Source organism: Chlorocebus sabaeus, chromosome 7, assembly GCF_047675955.1.
Source record: "Chlorocebus sabaeus isolate Y175 chromosome 7, mChlSab1.0.hap1, whole genome shotgun sequence".
In the NCBI taxonomy this organism is placed as follows: Eukaryota; Metazoa; Chordata; class Mammalia; order Primates; family Cercopithecidae; genus Chlorocebus; species Chlorocebus sabaeus.
Genome location: NC_132910.1, coordinates 36,241,064 through 36,259,596, shown reverse-complemented (window position 1 = coordinate 36,259,596; position 18,533 = coordinate 36,241,064). Strand labels below are relative to the sequence as shown.

Here is an 18,533-nt window from a genome sequence, read left to right as displayed (position 1 = left end):
TCTCCATTCCTAAAGGACAAACTCAAGAGTAATCTTGTTAGTGAAGAGACATTTAAACTGCCTATGACTTAGGCCATTGACTACTTGTTAGATATTTATAGGAGTTGTTTGAGAATGCTAACTATGTAATCCAGGAGGTCCTCTTAGCAGAGATGAGAAGCTACCAATTGCCTGGGAAAGTTGACGATGGGTTGCGATGGTCAGTGGTGACTGTCTTAGCTCTGCCCTTCCATGCAGCCCAGGATGAGCACTCAGGGTCATTTTGGAAAATCTTGCAACTGCATTATTATCAGTCCTCTTTAAGTAAGTATCAGGTTCTATGTGGGAAATCATTTTGTCTCAGAATTTTAAAAATTTTCTTTTGTAATTTAAGTTCTTACATTGTTCCTGAGAAATCAAAAGCTACGTATATGCTTGATTTTTTTTTCTCCTCTGTGACCTATTTTTTTTTTTTAAGAAGCTTTTAGGATCCTCTCTTTGTCCCTGCTTTTCTAAAATTTCATAATAACATGCCTTGTGGTAGACCTATTTTTATACATGTGCTGGGTACTCATTGGACTCTTTCAGTCTGGTTATTCATATCCTTTAATTTGGGCAAAGTTTCATGAATTGTTTAATAATGTCCTCCCCTCTGTTTTCTCCTTCTAGTCAGATGACCCTCTTAGAATGTTCCTCTCATTTTCTTATCTTTCCTCTCATTTTCTCTTGGTTTTTTGACTACTTGCTGAGAGAACTCCTCAACTTTATTATCTATCTCTTCTGTAGAGGTTTTTTTTTTATCATTTGTAACATTATATTTTTCTCATTTTAAAAAATAATTTTCATTTCTAAGTGTTCTTTCTTACTGGTTTCTGTTATTTTTGGGGTGTATTTTCTTCTTGTCTTTCTGAGGTTTCTTATTTTTTCTTTCAGATTTTTATCTCCCTAAATAATCTGTTTCTTTCAGGTTTAATAAAAAAAGTTTTTTTTGTTTTTTTTTTTTATCAATTTGTTTTTATCTTTGTCTTTTATGTTAGAGAATGTCCTTACATGTTTCACCCATGACCGTCTACTCTTACATAAGAATGGAGCATTAAAAAGCTTTTTAATTGTGTGTGAAACTTGCAGCTGTGGGCTGCAACATAAGGTGATCTTGCTAGGCTATTTTTTTGGTGATCTTTTTGCTAAACTAAGCAGGTACTCAGAGAATTGTCCAGTCTCTGCTTGGAAGATACATGCCTGACTCAGCATTTTGGAAGCGAAGTAGGGGAAAGGTTTGGGGACCCTCAAGGTTTAGTATATAAGCTTTTATTTTACCTTTGTATGTCCAGATGGTGCCTGGTGCCCCCCAATCCACACTCCCTCTAGTGCCCACATAGTAGTGGGGACCTTGGGTCTAAGTGCTCTTGAACATATTTTCCACCAATGCTTCTCTGTCTAGTTCTTATTTCCTTCTGCTTCTAAAGGTGCCTTGTGTCACCAATTCCTGAGCTTCTCAGGGGTTCTTTGGTAGTTTGGTTGCTTTTCCACTTTTCTTGAATTACTTCAAGATTCTAAGGTTTGCTAATCAGTAACCATGAATCTCGCTGCTATTTTAATATCCAAAATTTCATTGCTTTCACTTATCCTGTTCTTGTTCTTAAAAGTTTATACCTTTTAAAAATCCTTTTACGAGCATTTTAATGGATGTATTCATCCATTTTCATAGTCCTGTAAGGAAATACCCATGCTGATGAAATGAGGTATTCCCCATTCTTTCTTGAATGACATACTAGATTAGGAAAAAATGCCTAAAACTTATTTATACTTGCCTCTGTTACTATCTTTTTAAATGCTTAATCTGCATGTTTGTAGAAAGACATTTTGCTACATTGGAGATTCATTTTCCAAACTCCGTTTATGATTTTACATCCATAGGGCAATTTTTTAGATGTAATGAAAGATGTCTTAAATAGAGTAGAATATGTCTCTTTTGTTAATTACAGTAAAAATTACACAAGTTTTTTTTTTTTTAACTTTTAAGTTTAAAATAATCATAGACTCTTAGGAAGTTACAAAAATAGTACCTAGGATCATGTGCTCTTCATCCACTTTTCCTCATTGGTGGCAACTTATTACCTAGGAATTTTTTAAGATACATTTTTTTCATATTGTATAATTTCACATAATTTTTAGTTTTAAACTTTTGAAATTCATTAACCTTTGAATCCTATGATATTCAATTTAGTTTGTGTTACTTCTCATGAAAAATCTTTCCTGAGTACCCTGTCTCAAATAGGTCTTCTATTCTCTGTCCCCACACCCATTAGTATCTATTCAGTCACATTGTATGTTGACCTTCATAGCTTTGTTATCATCTGAAACTATTTTCTTTGTTTACTTATTTAATTTTATTGTCCGTTGTGTTCACTCCTGTATTACTAGCACCTAGAATAATGTTTGTCACATAATTAGGTGTTCAATAAACTTTTACTGATTTTGGACATAGGATTTCTCTGCCTTTTTTTTTTTTTTTTTTTTTAATGCTTTGAGAATCAGAGTAGAGTTAGAAGAGCCAGCCTTCCTGATTTTTAGGAGAGAAGAACATAGTTCTGGAGTGTCTCCTTAGTCAGCTTTACCCTGGCTATGGGAATCTTTGTGTTTTTTCTTTCATTTTTCGTTTAGAACATTGGAAGATTATTTTGGTCAGTGTTGTTATCACAAATACATTCATGGAGACTTTTTGACCTATTGATTTTCTAGTAAAAAGTTCTAGATTTTTCAGGACCTAAGTATATCCTAAATCATCCAACTCTTACATATTTCATCTTTATTTTCTTATTTACTTATTTTTATTGTGGTTAAAATAACACTTAATATGGGGTCTACCCTCTTCACCAATTTTTAAGTGTACAGTACAGACTGTTAACTATACTTATCATGCTGTACAGCAGATCTCTAGAACTTTTTTTAAATCTTACATGATTGAAACTATACCCTTTGGACAGCAGCTCCTCATTTCCCCCTCCCCTCAGCCCCTGGCCACCAACCACCATTCTGCTTTCTCCTTCTATAAGTTCGACTACTTTAGATACCTCATATAACCTTTTATTTTATAGGCAGTTATCATTGAAATAATTTTGTCTTAATTTACATTCACATACTTTTTCTACCAAAAAACAGGTGAAGTGAACCTTCTGTTATTCCTTTGAAGGCTGGTTATGTTCATTGTTCACCAGAACAAGATTATTTTTCCAGTACCCCTCTGAATTTGCTATGGAAGACTTGTTATTTTGGGTGTTACCTAATCAACACTCACAGATACAGACTTTTTTATCAGATTACTTGAGATATGGGCTGTAGATATCTCAGTAGGAAACAAGCTTATGTGCAGTTCTGTTGTTTACATCTGTCTGAAGTTAATGTAAATGGACACCTTTTAGGGCATATCAAGTTGCAAAATGGATACATGGATGATTTGTTACACATTTAGGTCAAGTCACAGTCTCCTTGTCTCCCTTAATTCTTTCTTGTTCCTTTGCCTCCTTGTGGCTTTTGCTGGAAGTAAGTAGTGACTCAGTTAATTTGACAAAAACATAATGTTGTAGCCAGATTGTATAGAGGGTGTATCTTAAGATTTTTCCCCATCTCTTCTAGTTAGTTCAGCCAGTTCTAATTCTGCTTAAGTTTAAGAGCACATGGTCAATTTATATCAGCAAAGCAGAAAATTCCTACCTGCATAAAGTAGTATCTTCAGTTTATTATTAATGTTTTTGCTACATGCTAGGTGCCACTGTTAAACCTAGTAGTGCAATCCCCAGTGGGCGGCAATCCAGCAGTGGAGAGGCTGGATGATGTTGACCCCAGTACTCTTGTGGTGGGATTAGTGGAATTTAGTGAATCCCCACTTAGACAACCCAGCCTTTTTTTTTAAACAGAAAAACAGTATGCCCTGCTGTCCCCCAAGGATTTCAAAGCCACAACACCTTCAGGTAATTTCATTCCCAAGATGTGGTTATGTTAAATGAAAAGCATGGAAGCTGTGAATTCTAATATTGTTTTTCTGACTAACTTGTGGAATTTTTTTTTGGAGGGGGTAAGGGTGTTTAGGGCTTTGTGTCTTCATTAATGAAATAAGTATAATACCATTAATGTAACTCACCATCATCATGAAGCAAAAATTTGAAAATGGCATATGCTTTAAATGGACTTTGCAAAAGAAAACTTGTATTTCACTTATTATTAACATGTTTTGCATTCTGGTTGTTTTGAATGCTAATTAAATTTGTTTGTTTTCTCTCAGTGTAGGTTGAGAAATTGCATTTAAGATTGTCTGCATTCTTTACTATTTAATCTAATCCTGGGCTTTACTAACTTCATTTCTGTGTTTTTCATTCTAACTATATGTATTGAAATGCAGTGTGAAAGATAAAGCTTGAATCAAATGATTGACAACTCTAAAGATGGGTTACTATTAATATATTCTTTCATTAACTCTTAAAAACTTAAATCATCATTTATATTTGTATTTGTTAAATATTGAAATTAAAAGATCCAGTATGTTTCTGACTAGTAGTGGGCATTTTTTCCTCAAAGTTTTATGAAACCATTTGATTTATGGAGGTTTTATTTTAAATGTCTTGCTAGTATACATAATTTTTTAAGATAGCACTAAATGCTATACACTTTTAAAATGAGCTACTTACCTCACTTAAAATAAAAAGTGAGGCTGGGCACAGCAGCTCACACCCAGGTACAGGTAATCCCAGTACTTTGGGAGGCCAAGACAGGAGGATCACTTGAATTCAAGAGTTTGAGACCAGCCTGGGCAGTATAGCGATACTCTGCCTCAACAAAGAAAATTTTTTTTAATTGGCTACGCATGGTGGTGCATACTGTTAGTCCCAGCTACATGGGGGACTGAGGCGGGAGGATTGCTTGAGTTGAGGAGGTTGAGGCTGCAGTAAGCCGTGATCGTGCACTCCAGCCTGGACAATAGAGTGAGACCTTGTCTCAAAAAAATAAAAAATAATAGAATAAAAAGTGGGAGGAGATGCCTTCGAAATATTCTGAATGACACATACTGAAATTGGCAGGTGAAAATAAAATAGTTCTTTTTTTTTGCCTTGATACAGTTATACTATTCTTTACAAAATAGTAAAATGTATTTGTTATGTAAAGATAGTTTATTTTGTCGATGGAGTTTGGAATCTCCCTGTATCATTCAACCTCAGCCCTATCCAGATCTCTTTCACTGACTAGCTTTGTGATTGTAGGCAAATTATTTATCTTCTGCGTTTCTCAACTTACACTATTATAAGGGATATGTTAGTAGAAAATAACCCACAGGGTTCTTGTAAAGATTAAATGAGTTAAACTCACAAGTACTTAACACAATGCTTGATATATAGTTAAGACGCAATAAAAGGAAGCTATTTTAAAAATTTTACTGCTATAGTGTACCCTCAAATGGAAGTTTACAAAGATTAAACTTTGCCCAGCCCAGAATCATGTGTAAGTCTTGTATTCAGTTATCTAATAAAACACTTTTATTTTATGTTAAATTAAAGAAAAAATACATCTAAGATAACCTAAATCTTATTTTCTACTTTCTACTTCTTTATGAAGTGTGTTAAGTATACATTAGCTTTTTGTTTTGTTTTGTTGTTGAGATGGAGTCTCGCTCTGTCACCCAGGCTGGAGTGCAGTGATGTGATCTTGGCTCACTGCACCCTCTGCCTCTAGGTTCAAGCAATTCTCCTGCCTCAGTCTCCCAAGTAGCTGGGACTACAGGCTCCCACCACCACACCTGGCTGATTTTTTGTATTTTTAGTAGAGACGGAGTTTCACTGTGTTAGTAGCCAAGATGTCTTCGATCTCCTGACCTCGGTGGTGTGAGCCACCACACCCAGCCAAGTATACATTAGTTTTTACTCAGTTAGTTCCCACTGAACAAATTGAACTTACCTTCTGTTCTTTTTTTTTTTTTTTTTGAGACAGAGTCTCACTATGTTGCCCAGGTTGGCGTGCAGTGGCATGATCTTGGCTCACTGCAGCCTCCGCCTCCTGGGTACAAACGATTCTCCTGCCTCAGCCTCCCAAGTAGCTGGGATTACAGGCTCATGAAACCACACCTGCCTAATTTTTCTATTTTTAGTAGAGATGGAGTTTCTCCATGTTGGCCAGGCTGGTCTCAAACTCCTGACCTCAGGTGATCCACCTGCCTTGGCCTCCCAGAGTGCTGGGATTACAGGTGTGAGCCACTGCACCCTGCCAAATTGGACTTCTTTTCTGACAGTTTTAAGTCCTATCATATATTACTATAAAAATTGGCAAACCATGCTGATGAAATTAGGTACGTATTTAGAGACATCTCTATTTACTCTTCTCTCTAATAAGGAAAATAATCAACTAAATTTACTTTTGAAGATTCTTCCAAGTCTGCAGTTCTATGATTGGCTGTCGTATGTATTTCACTGTTTCTCTCTTCCTCCTGTCAGCTGCTCAAGTTATTCCTGTGTGTGTTACTTAGGAAGCCTCTTAATTTTATTTCCCTCTCACCATTCTCCTTAGCCTTCCAGTCTGTCATACACATTACTACTAGATTAATAGTCTTAGTATAATCCTTTCATCGTCTCCTTTTCTCAAGAAACTACATTTGCTCCCTCTTGCCCAAAAAAACAAATACAGCCAGTAGCTTACCCTCCTTCATAATTAGGCACCTCTATTTTTAAAAATCACTACTGTTGGTATTAGACTCCACTTCTCAACAGTGTTCTTCTATAATGTTAAGAAAGTGTTATCACAGTTCTTTGTCTTGATCTGTATGTATCAGGCTCATTCCTCTAGCCACTCTTGCTTTATTGCTGTGTTCTTGTTCTCTCTGCATCTTTAATCACTCCCACTTCCTGGACAAACATGTACTTGTTTTCCAGGCAGGTTTAGCTCAAATTTCACCTCTTCTGTGACTTTCTGATCAGCTCCTGTCATAACTTTCCCAGAAATACATAGGTTGGCTTTTACATTTCTGTATTAATGATATAATGATTTATGAATATCATTAAAACATTGCTATTTTTTAAGTTTTTCCATATGTAATGTACTGATATAATTATGTGCTTAGTAAATTTTCATTTTCTTGGTAGGTTTTAAAGAAGAACCTCTTTATATGTGATTTTCCCCCCACTTAATGACTTTCCCTTTGGTTTTATAGAGGCTGCAAGTCGGGCCATAGTTCAGTTCCTGGAGATCAATCAGAGTGAAGAAGCCAGTAGAGGCTGGATGCTTCTGACGACAATTAATTTGTTAGCTTCCTCTGGTCAGGTAAAGTTCTTAGTTTTCATGTTTGATAACTCAGTGTCTTTATTTTATAACCTCTCTTGTGATTTTGTTATTAAATATATCATTATATCCGGATGAGATACTATGATAATCATTTGTATTCTTCTAACTCTCTTAAAACATTATTTCATGCTTCTCATAACATCTCTGCCAGGAGTTTGATGTTCTATGCATTTTACTCATAAGGAAACGCATGACTTAGAGCAGTGTTTTCCATCTCGATATGTTGTGACACACATAGGAACATAACCATTTGTGGCTGGGCTCAGTGGCTCACACCTGTAATTGCAACACTTTGAGAGGCCAAGGTGGAAAGATTGCTTGAGCCCAGAAGTTCAAGACCAGTCTGGGCAACATAGAGAGACCCCCATCTCTAAAAAAAAAAAAAAATTAGCTGAGCATGGTGGCCTACCTGAAGTCCCAGCTGTTCAGAGGCTGAGGCAAGAGGATTGCTTGAGCCCTGGAGGTTGAGGCTGCAATGAGCCATAATCACAGCACTGTACTCCAGCCTGGGTGACAGAATGAGACCCTGTCTCTAAAAAAAATTTTTTGTAGTGATACCATTTGTAGAGCATTCTGGGCAAACAGATGGACTATTTCTGACTGGTGGCAAGTAGCTCAGGAACTCTGGGTCTATCAGGCCCAGCCCAACATTTTTGTCACCCATGTTAGGGAAACTCTGGCTCAGGAAAATTAAAAAAAAATCACTGTTTATTTAAAGTCACTCAGCTAATAAAGAACAAATTACATGGAAAATAGTTTTAAATTTGTATGGGAAATAAGGAATCAATGATGTTTTTAGGATAATATATATTTTCTTCTCATTTGATTTATTCTGGAAATTACTTTTATTTCCTCTAAATCAGCTGTAAGTATCTGTCATGAAATATGTTGCATGTGCTCATTAATGAGCTATTTGAATACCTGATTTTTTGGCCTTTGATGTTTTGGAAATGAAAGAGGTTTATTCAGCCTTCTAAAATCCAGTACCAATCTTGGAAATGTCTGTTGTCTAAGTTACAGTGGACTTTCAAACACCTCCCATCATTTAATAATGGACCTAGGTAACTGTAACATCATTATACCAGGTGACTGGCCACAGCAGATACAGTGCATACGTCTTAGTAACCATATCCTGAAACCTGTCAGTAACCCAAAGTAATTATCTCTTAGAATTTTCTCCTTGGAATGATCTATTTTCTTTTTGTTTGTTTGCTGTGTTTTTTCTTTCTTTTTTTCTTTTCTTTCTTTTTTTGAGGCGGAGTCTTGCTCTGTCACCCAGGCTGGAGTGGAGTGCAATGGCGTGACCTCGGCTCACTGCAACCTCCGCCTCCCAGATTCAAGCGATTCTCTTGCCTCAGCCTCCTGAGTAGCTGAGAATACAGGCGGGTGCCACCACACCCAGCTAATTTTTGTATTTTTAGTAGAGATGGAGTTTCACCATGTTGGCCAGGCTGGTCTGGAACTCCTGACCTCAGGTGATCCGCCTGTCTTGGCCTCCCAAAGTGCTGGGATTACATGCGTGAGCCACCGTGCCTGGCCCTCTTTTTTTTTTTTTTTTTTTTTTTTTTTTTTTTTTTTAAATCTCAGGGAATTAGTGTAACCAACCTGTCCTGGTGTTCCTGAGATTTTCCAGGTTTTAGGATAGAAAGGTCTGCATCTCAGGATACTGCACAGTCTCAGGCAAATGGAGCGGGTTGGTTATTCTAAGTAATCTTCAAATGGTTCCAGAGTAGACCATTGTTTTCATGTATCAGACTCTACTGGATGAATAACAAAATCTCAATTCTGTTTGCTGTTGACGGTAGCTATAAATGTCTGTGTGTTACTATACCAAAATTTAGTTTAGAATAGCACCTCTTTATTTGCTATTAAAACTTTATATAATTTAAATATTTAATATAAGTAATATTAACTTTTAGTACAATGTTCTACATTTATTCATATTTTCTATGAAAACCTAATCACTTAAAAATTACAAGTTTAGATGCCAAGTTATACTTTAAATCTATCTACAATAAGATGAAAATGAAATGTCATACCACTTTGCTTGGTGGTGAGCTAAAGCTCGTAATAATCTATCTGGAAATAGATACATTTGAAAAGCAAATTCAGTGTTATATTTGGAACTACCTTTTCTGAGCACCATTTTCTCCTGGTAGCAGCGATATACAGAGATGACCAAAACATGGTCCCGACTCAATGCATAGATGACAGAGATGAAGCAGGAAAAGATAATACCATCATATTTAATAAAGGGGCATATATAGTGCTATTGAAAATAGAAATGTGAGAGTTAAACATTTTGAAGGTGAAGGTAGAAGGAAAGATGAGTTCAGTAAACTTTGAGACATAGCAGATGTTTAAACTGAACATTAAATGTATGGTAACCTAAGTGTTAAGAAATAATAAATCGCAGGTGAATAGAATAAAAGGTTTAGAGTATTTGAGACAAGAAATGGCAGGTTGGGTATGTAGAAAGGGGCCACATCTTCCAGGGATAGTCTTGAAGCTCTCTCTTCTTCATCACCCTGCTACTGCATTAGTTCTGGCCCCATCTCCTCTGTGGTTTGGGGAGTTAGTTTCCTAATTACCCTTTTCTTCTGGCTCTGTATATTTAATTTATGATCTGTATTACCACCAGTTAATTTTCTGAAATCTAGTTCTTTTACTTTTTGTTTGTAACACTTCACTGGGTCATCACTGCCAACAAAATAAAACGTGAGACTATTTTCATAGGTCATTGAGCATACACACTTTGTAGGCCACTTAGCCAGCTGTCTGACCCAAAGCAGGGTATGTAAGTGATGAGCCTCAGTTGCTTCAGTTGTGAAATAAGGACCATTTTACAAATGAAGTGTCTCATGGGGTTGACTTAAGTAGTAGGTAAGATGATGTATGTAAAGTGCTTATTAGCCTTATGCCTCTTACATAGTAAATAGTAATTCAAGGTTAGCCATTATTATTGTGGCTCTTCAGGAGTCAGCATTTTTGGAATCTGTGGTTCTTCAAAAATACTGTACCATATGGGCTAACCACCTCCTATGTATCTTCTAGGTGATCTTTCCCTTTTTTTTAATTCCTTATACTTTTTAATGCCCTTACTGGCAGTGTTGGTTAATCCCTTTTATATTAGCCTGTATGTACTACCATTGTTAGACTGAAATCTTAAGAGATTAAATCATAATTATTTAGGACTCTAATAATTCCAGTTGACTGTGGTCTTCTGAAGGACAGAGATGCTTCATCTTTGCATGCCCAGCTCCCAGCACACAGCCTGACATTCCCTGCACACTCAATAAATGTTTTATGAGAAAGTAAATAAACTAATCAACAGATTATGCCAGTCTGTTGATCTCTAGTGTGGTTAAACTTTTTGTTCCAAACTGCACCATGGAAAATTTTGATAAATATATCATACTTAACAATGTTGAAATATGTACTGTAAGAAGGTCTAGAGGAATTTCTCCTCTGGATATCTTTGAAACTAATATGGAGATGTATTGGTGTCAGTGATGGCTTTATCACTCAAGTGTCTTTCCAGCCTCAAAAATCTACAATAAGAATAAAGATAAAAATAATAGAAGAGCAACAATGAATATACAATTTAGTACCTAATGTATCTTTGTGTTTATTATCTTACATAACTCTCATGTTAGCCCTGAGAAGGGTGTATCATTCTATCTATTTCTGTAAGAAAGGAAAGTGAATCTCAGGAGAATTAAGTAGCTTGCTGAAGTTCGTAGTTATTAAGTGTCTGTTTTTCTGAATTGTAAAGCTTATGCTTCCTGAAACATGCTGCTTTTTAATAAATATTACCTTTAATTGCTAATTTACTATATAACAAACTCAATCTCACTATTTGATTAAAGCAAAATTGTTCAAATGCAAAGTTGTATATTTCTTCACTTGGAGTCATTTTTAAATTCTTACATGGATTTAAAAAGTTACCTTGATATGTAATTTTCAGGTTAACATTTATGAATTATTTGGCTGTACCAATTATAGTTGTGTCTGTCTATCTATTAACTTATTTATTGGTTTGTTTTCCAGAAAACTGTGGACTGCATGACAACAATGTCAGTGCCTTCCACCCTGGTTAAATGTTTATATCTGTTTTTTGACCTTCCACATGTGCCTGAGGCAGTTGGAGGTGCACAGAATGAGCTACCTCTAGCAGAACGTCGAGGACTACTCCAGAAAGTTTTTGTACAGGTATGAAAGGTGCTATTTGCCTGGATGTCCACCCTATTTAAAGGGAAGTGGGTGTACTTCCTAAATAGATGTTCTACATATTCTATTTATTAACTCATACTTCATTTTATTTATGATATTATGACTTTATCTCATATAATTGTCACATTTTTTTGAATCTGCAGAAATAATATTGAAATATTCTTTTCAGGAATATTTGAGTGAGGCATTAGCAAGTTTATTTCTCTGAACAGATCCAGCCATTGAGATTACATTCGATATATTGGCATGTCTCGAAAATGAACTAAGCAAGGAAAAACTCTTGAAAATGATATAAAGATTTGGATATTTCTTATAATGTCTGGAAATTCTGTCTAGTTGCTGTTTATATACAGGAAGTTCCTAGCCTATAAATATTTCACTTGTAAAGACAGTGTACTTTGGTGGTGGCTGCCTCCTCCTCTGCCCTACCTGTAAAACTCTTCTTTCCCACTATTAGCACTGTTCTTTTAATAGCATTGTGGGTTAACAAACATGTGATAGACCTTTATTAGCTAGCCCAGGAATATAGTCATCATGTATGATATCCTTTCTTGGGAGAAAATTGTCAAAACAAGCAACCTACAAACATAGAGAATATAATCTGTCCATTGGTCTAATATAGTATTAAAAAAACAACATTTGATGCAAAAAGACAAATACTGCATGATTCCACTCATGATATATCTAAAGTAGTCATACAGGTAGAACAGAAAGTAAAATACTGGTGGCTAGGTACTAAGGGAAAGAAGAAAAGGGAATTATTTTTCGATAGGAATAGAGTTTCAGTTTTGCAAGATGAAGAAGTTCTGTTGCACAACAGTGTACATATAGTTAATACTACTGTACCAGTACCACACACTTAAAACAGTTAAGATGGTAAATTTTACATGTTTTTAACCCAATCAACAGTTTAAAACAACAACATGTTTAGATCTAGTTCTCTAAAGCTAAGTCATCTAAGATGCAGATTTCGCACCTGTAAAATGAAAATGATATCTACCTAAAAGGTTTTTTGCGGCTTAAATGACATAATATGTAAAGGTACAGTTTTCAGCTTAGCACATAGTAGATAGGAAGAAGAAGTAACTGTGATTACTGCCACTGCCACCATCATCACCATTGAGAGTAGGAAGGGAATAAAGAGAACAGTGGATTGGGGTAGAAAAGATGGAGCTGTGTTGAATAATGGTTGCAGGCTTACCTCATGTCACTGGGCTCTTTACTGTAAGGATGACTGTTTTGTAGAGCTGCTAGTGATGAAAGGACAGGGGAGAATGAGACCAAGACAGTTTTAGAAAGTGAAAGAATACGATTATCAAGTAAAATACTAAATCAATGTATTTATTGAACACTTGATCTGTTACTTTTGTGCTTGTGGTTAATATTTCTCATCTCACATCTCAATTTGCAAGATAACCCCACGACTTCAAAGCTTTTGTTTTTCCCCAAAATGATTACATAAGCAAATGGCAGAAATAGGCTTAGAACTCAGATCTATCTGACTCCTGAATTAGATTGGCTGAGAAAAGCAATGGGAATAAATGAAGGAGTAAATCGCATAGGAATTATAGCTGCTTGAAGATATTGCCGATGAATGTAGTGGGTTGATCTTTGCTGATGAGAATAGCAGCCTCATTTCAGTAAACCCCTTTTAAAGAACTAATGCCTTAGGTAATAAATGGAATCTCCATTTTATACTTTTAATACCTAAGTAAGCTTAGCAAAGTTTTTTTAAAAAATTATTCCTACTGGAAAACCAGGTGCTGACTTTCAGTCATGTGGGAGTCACTTTAGCATACTGAAGTCATTGAATATTAAGGCCAAAAGGGACTCAAAAGATCATTTAAATCAAACTCCTCATTTACAGTTGTGGAAACTAATATTCCGGTTTATGATTCACAGAAGATGAGTGACAGTAATAAAAACCTAGCTCTACCAACTCCTAGTTCACTGCTCCTTTTAGTGTATCACTTCCTTTGTTTTAGTTCCTCATCGCAGGCTAATGTTTTCATCATTGTGTCTAGGAAACCAATTGAGACAAGCTTATTAAATGTTTTAAAATAGATGAAATCCCTACGTTTGTATTATGTGACAGATGGTTTCCTGGGACTTTAGCATTTGGTAATGCTTCATGCAGGCATTCTGTTTTTTTGTTGTTGTTGATGTGGCCAATTATTGATCTGCCACAGTTGATTGGACTTTTGTAACAGAGTTCTTACAAATATAAGTGGTTAGTGTAGAGGCAGAAGAGGAATGAGAATATTTTTTTGGAGACAATCTCTCTCTGTCTCCCAGGCTGGGGTGAGGTGGTACGATCTTGGCTCACTGCAACCTCCGCCTCTTTGATTTGAGTGATTTTTGTGCCTCAGCCACCCAAGTAGCTGGGATTACAAGCTGTGCCACCAAGCCTGGCTAGTTTTTTGTTGTTGTTTTTTTTAGTAGAGATGAGGTTGCACCATGTTGGCTGGGTTGGTCTCAAACTCCTGGGCTCAAGTGATCCTCCCGCCTCAGCCTCCCAAAGTGCTGGGATTACAGGCATGAGCCACCATGCCCAGCCAGGAATGATAAATTGACTTTACAGTTTTCTGTTCTGTAAAATGAAAGGATCATTCTCGATTATTTATAAGAATCCTACCTATAAAGATGAACCAATTATCTTAGAAGTCAACAAATTCAAGAAATCCTTGCATCCAGCTTGAGAACAGTGATTTGATTTGTAAAAAAGTATTTTATTATTTGTGGGTTTGTTTTCTATGTACCTAATTGGAAAACTGGCATTTGTCTCGCTAATCATATAAGGCAGTGTCAGAACCAACAACAACTATAATCAGTAATACACCCCTCTGAGAATATACTTTTTTGTTGCATTTATCTGTCTGTATTCACATATGATAAAAAATGATGACATATTACACATATTAATGGACATTTGGTATCCAGCAGTTTCTCCAGGCATTTGGTGGGAAGGGTACCATATTTACTGGTTTTATAAATATTTTATTGTTTTTATGAATTATTAAACCTTTTTCCCTTTCTGATACTTGGCAGCTATGAATTAGAAAACTTTTATATCTAAGCAAGTTTTTGCATTTGAAGGAAATAGGAAAAGGAAGGCCTAGTTTTCTCAGATAAAATATGATATTTCAAATACCTCTCTCTATTGAGCTTTTCTTTTCTTTTCTTTTCTTCTTTTTTGAGACAAGGTCTCATTCTGTCATCTAGACTGAAGTGCAGTGGCACGATCATAGCTCACTGCAGCCTCGACCTCCTGGGCTCAGGTGATCCTCTCACTTCAGCCTCCTGAGTAACTTGGCACCATGCCTAGCTAATTTTTTGTAGAGATGGAGTTTTACCATGTTTCCCAGACTGGTCTCAAACTCCTGGACTCAAGCAATCTGCCCACCTTGGGCCTCCAAAAGTGCTAGGATTACAGGCGTGAGCCGCCACACCTGGCTGCTATTTTCCACTGATGCTGAATTATCAAAATTTCATGAAGCGCTCTTTTTCAAGATAATAAAATGATGTCATAAATTATAATAATTTCATTCATATTGTATATTTCAAAAAATATTTAGATGAGAAAATTTAGCAAAGAGAAAAGTTAACTTTTCCTAACCTGAACTGGTATTAGAAGGAAGAGCCCATTGAGGGCAGAAACCATTGCTGAATTCCCAAGTTGCAGGCTCTTAATGCTGTGTGCCCTTGTGTAGTGTGTATTCTGCAAATCACAGTTAAAGAATACGTTCTCATTCCAGTACTTAAGAAGTCTTGAGTCTTCTTTGAAAGCCAGACTTTAGGTTTTTGGCAACTAGATTTAAAATACTTTGAAATGAAGATTGTTTATATTATTCTAATATCCCCTGTTACTTGTATAGAAAATTGAAACAATTTCAAAATATCTTTGCTTTTAAAGATCTATTTTTACTTCCTTTTTTTTACTAAAACTGTCCCTTTTAGAGAAGAAAATTACATTTTGCCTGTGGCAAACTAAAAATTAAAGAACTAAGTTAGAAAAATAAAATGTTGACTTGGAAAGGCAATACTGTTTTATCTTGTTTCAAGCCAAGGTATGCAAAAAATATTAGGGTGAAGAGAGGATAGTAAATTTTTTTTTCAAAATAAGCCGATATAAGTAGGACTAGTTTACTGTCATAACATAATCAGCCATTTACTTACTTACATACAGTCTTATGGTTTTTTAACTTTCATTATTAATTTTAATTGACAATGCACATATTTATAGGTCATAGTGTAATAATTTTTATGTATACAATGTGTAATGATCAAATCAAGGGTAACTAGTGTATATATATCCATCACCTCAAACATTTATTACTTCTTTGCATTGGGAACATTCAAAATTCATTCTTCTGGCTATTTAAAAATATACAATAAATTGTTTTATAATAATATTCACCTTATAGTGCTATAGAACATTAGAACTTAATCCTAACTGTACTTCAGTATCCCTTAACCAGCCTTTAGTTTGCCCCACTCGCTTTCCCTTATCCACCCTTTGTAACCAAAATTCTACTCTTTACTTTTATGAGATCAACTTTTTAAGCTACTACACGTGAATGAAGGCATTCAGTATTCATCTTTCTGTGCCTTATTTTCCTTAACATATTATTCACATTGCCTCGAATGACAAAATTTCATTCTTTTTTATGGCTGAATAGTTTTAGATTATATATATATATTCCATATTTTCTTTATCCATTCATCTGTTGGATACTTAGGTTGATTCTAAATTTTGGCTATTGGGAATAGTGCTACAGTAAACGTGGATGTACAGCTGTCTGTTTGACATACCGATTTCATTTCCTTTGGATATATGCCCCCAGTAGTGGGATTGCTAGATCATATGGTGGTTCTATTTTTACTTTTCTGAGGATCCTCCATACTGTTTTTCGTAATGGCTGTACTAATTTATATTCTCACTAACAGTATATAGGAGTTCCCCTTTCTCTACATCCTAACCAGCATCTGTTTATTCTTATCTTTGATAATAGCCATTCTAACTGGCTTGAGATGATACCTTATTGTGGTTTTAATTTTCATTTCCCTGATGATTAGTGATGTTGAGCATTTTTTTCATATACCTGCTGGCCATTTCTATGTCTTCTTTTGAGAGAAGTCCATTCAGCTCATTTGCCCATTTTAAATCAGATTATTTGATTTTTGCTTATACACTCTTGTTTTGTTTTGTTTTATTTTTTAGATCTTAGTGAAACTGTGCAGTTTTGTTTCCCCTGCGGAGGAGCTGGCTCAGAAAGATGATCTCCAGCTTCTATTCAGTGCAATAACCTCTTGGTGCCCTCCCTATAACCTGCCTTGGAGAAAGAGTGCTGGAGAAGTCCTCATGACCATATCTCGTCATGGTCTTAGTGTCAATGTAGTGAAGTATATTCATGGTGAATATCTCTTTATATATTTCAGTGTTCTAAATTTCTTCCACTTTTCTTCATTTAATAATAGAGGTATTTTTATCTTTCAGTATTCTATACCTTGTTCTTTAAAATAAAAAATAAATTTGCCAAGATAAAAGAAAATTTTTTTTCATCTGTGGGGGCATTTCAAATGTAAAACATTCTCCTTGTAAGTTCTGAACAACAGATATTTCTTTTTTTGTTTTGTTTCTTTTGTTTTTGTTTTTGGGTTTTTTTTTTTGTTTTTTTTTTGTTTGTTTGTTTTTGAGATGGAGTCTCTCTCTGTTGCCCAGGCTGGAATGCAGTAGTGCAATCTCAGCTCACTGCAGCCCCTACTTCCTGGGTTCAAGCAATTCTCTGCCCTAGCCTCCCGAGTAGCTGGGATTACAGGTGCACACCACCATACCCGGCTGATTTTTGTATTTTTAGTAGGGACAGGGTTTCACCATCTTGGCCAGGCTGGTCTTGAACTCCTGACCTCATGATCTACCCTCATCGGCTTCCCAAAGTGCTGGGATTACAGGTGTCAGCCACTACACCTGGCCAACAATGGATATTTCTAAAAGTTAAAAAAAATTTCATTGTTGTGTAAATTCAATCATAATGTAATGAAAGTTCTATGTCACAGCCTATTCTTCTCTCTTCTTTTACTGAATAAAAAAGAAGTTTTTTTGATATCCTATAACCAGTCTTTCTGAAGATATTGCATAAGTTGCTAGGTAATAATCTGTCTTATGCAGCATAGATGGAATTAGGTGGATTCTTTATCAGCAATAAGAAGACACTGTCGGTTTAAAGTATATGTAATATTCAACTGTCTTTTAAAATGTCTGTATAGGAGACAATTGCCTTAGCATCTCAAGCAATCTGCTTATTTGGTATATACACAGATGCTTCTTGATTTACGATGGGGTTATGTTCCAGTAAACCTATCATAATTTGAAAATAGTGTAAGTCAAAAACACATTTAATATACTTAACCTACTGAACATCGTAACAGCCTAGCCTACCCTGAAAGTAACTAGAACACTTCTGTTAACCTATAGTTGAGTAAGATCATCTAACACAAAATCAGCTTTATAATAAAGTATTAAATATCTCATGTAATTTACTGAATACTATTCTGAAGTGGAAAACAATGCTTATATGGGTACATAAAGTACAGTTTCTACTGAATACATGTTGCTTTCACACCATCATAAAGTAGAAAAATCTCAGGTTGAGAACTATCTGATATTATTGTCCTGAAACTCTTTCAAAATAATACACCAGTTTGTTCACTTACATTTACTAAATGATATATATGAAAGCTAGTACCTAATATATGAGTCAGTATTAAATGTGTATTTCCTCCCATTCCTCTGTTAAATCTTAGCTTTTGTTACGTAACAGTAAGTTTCTTTATACAAATACATATTACCAAAGATAAGAAAGTGAAAGTCTTCCTTAAAATGCTACAAATCCTGAGTCAGGCATAAGATATAACTGTGTTTTAAACTAGTAATATACAAATAAAATTTTAAAACTTTTATTTCCTAAAGTATTTCTGTATCTCATTTGTCTATAGTC

General features: G+C 35.4%; 1 protein-coding gene across 11 annotated transcripts in view; it reads left to right on the top strand.

The window, feature by feature from the left end:
• The window catches only part of WDFY3 (WD repeat and FYVE domain containing 3), a 308,566-nt gene that overhangs the window by 128,612 nt on the left and 161,421 nt on the right, over window positions 1-18,533 (top strand). For 8 of the 11 annotated variants that reach the window (XM_073017468.1, XM_007999124.3, XM_007999120.3 and 5 more), the window contains 4 exons: window positions 3,897-3,950; window positions 7,172-7,281; window positions 11,353-11,514; window positions 16,757-16,949. In XM_073017468.1, coding sequence (XP_072873569.1) covers window positions 3,897-3,950; window positions 7,172-7,281; window positions 11,353-11,514; window positions 16,757-16,949 — 519 coding nt within the window. The remainder of the gene's footprint in view (window positions 1-3,896; window positions 3,951-7,171; window positions 7,282-11,352; window positions 11,515-16,756; window positions 16,950-18,533) is intronic. The other 3 variants (XM_007999126.3, XM_073017470.1, XM_073017467.1) reach the window with 1 other exon arrangement.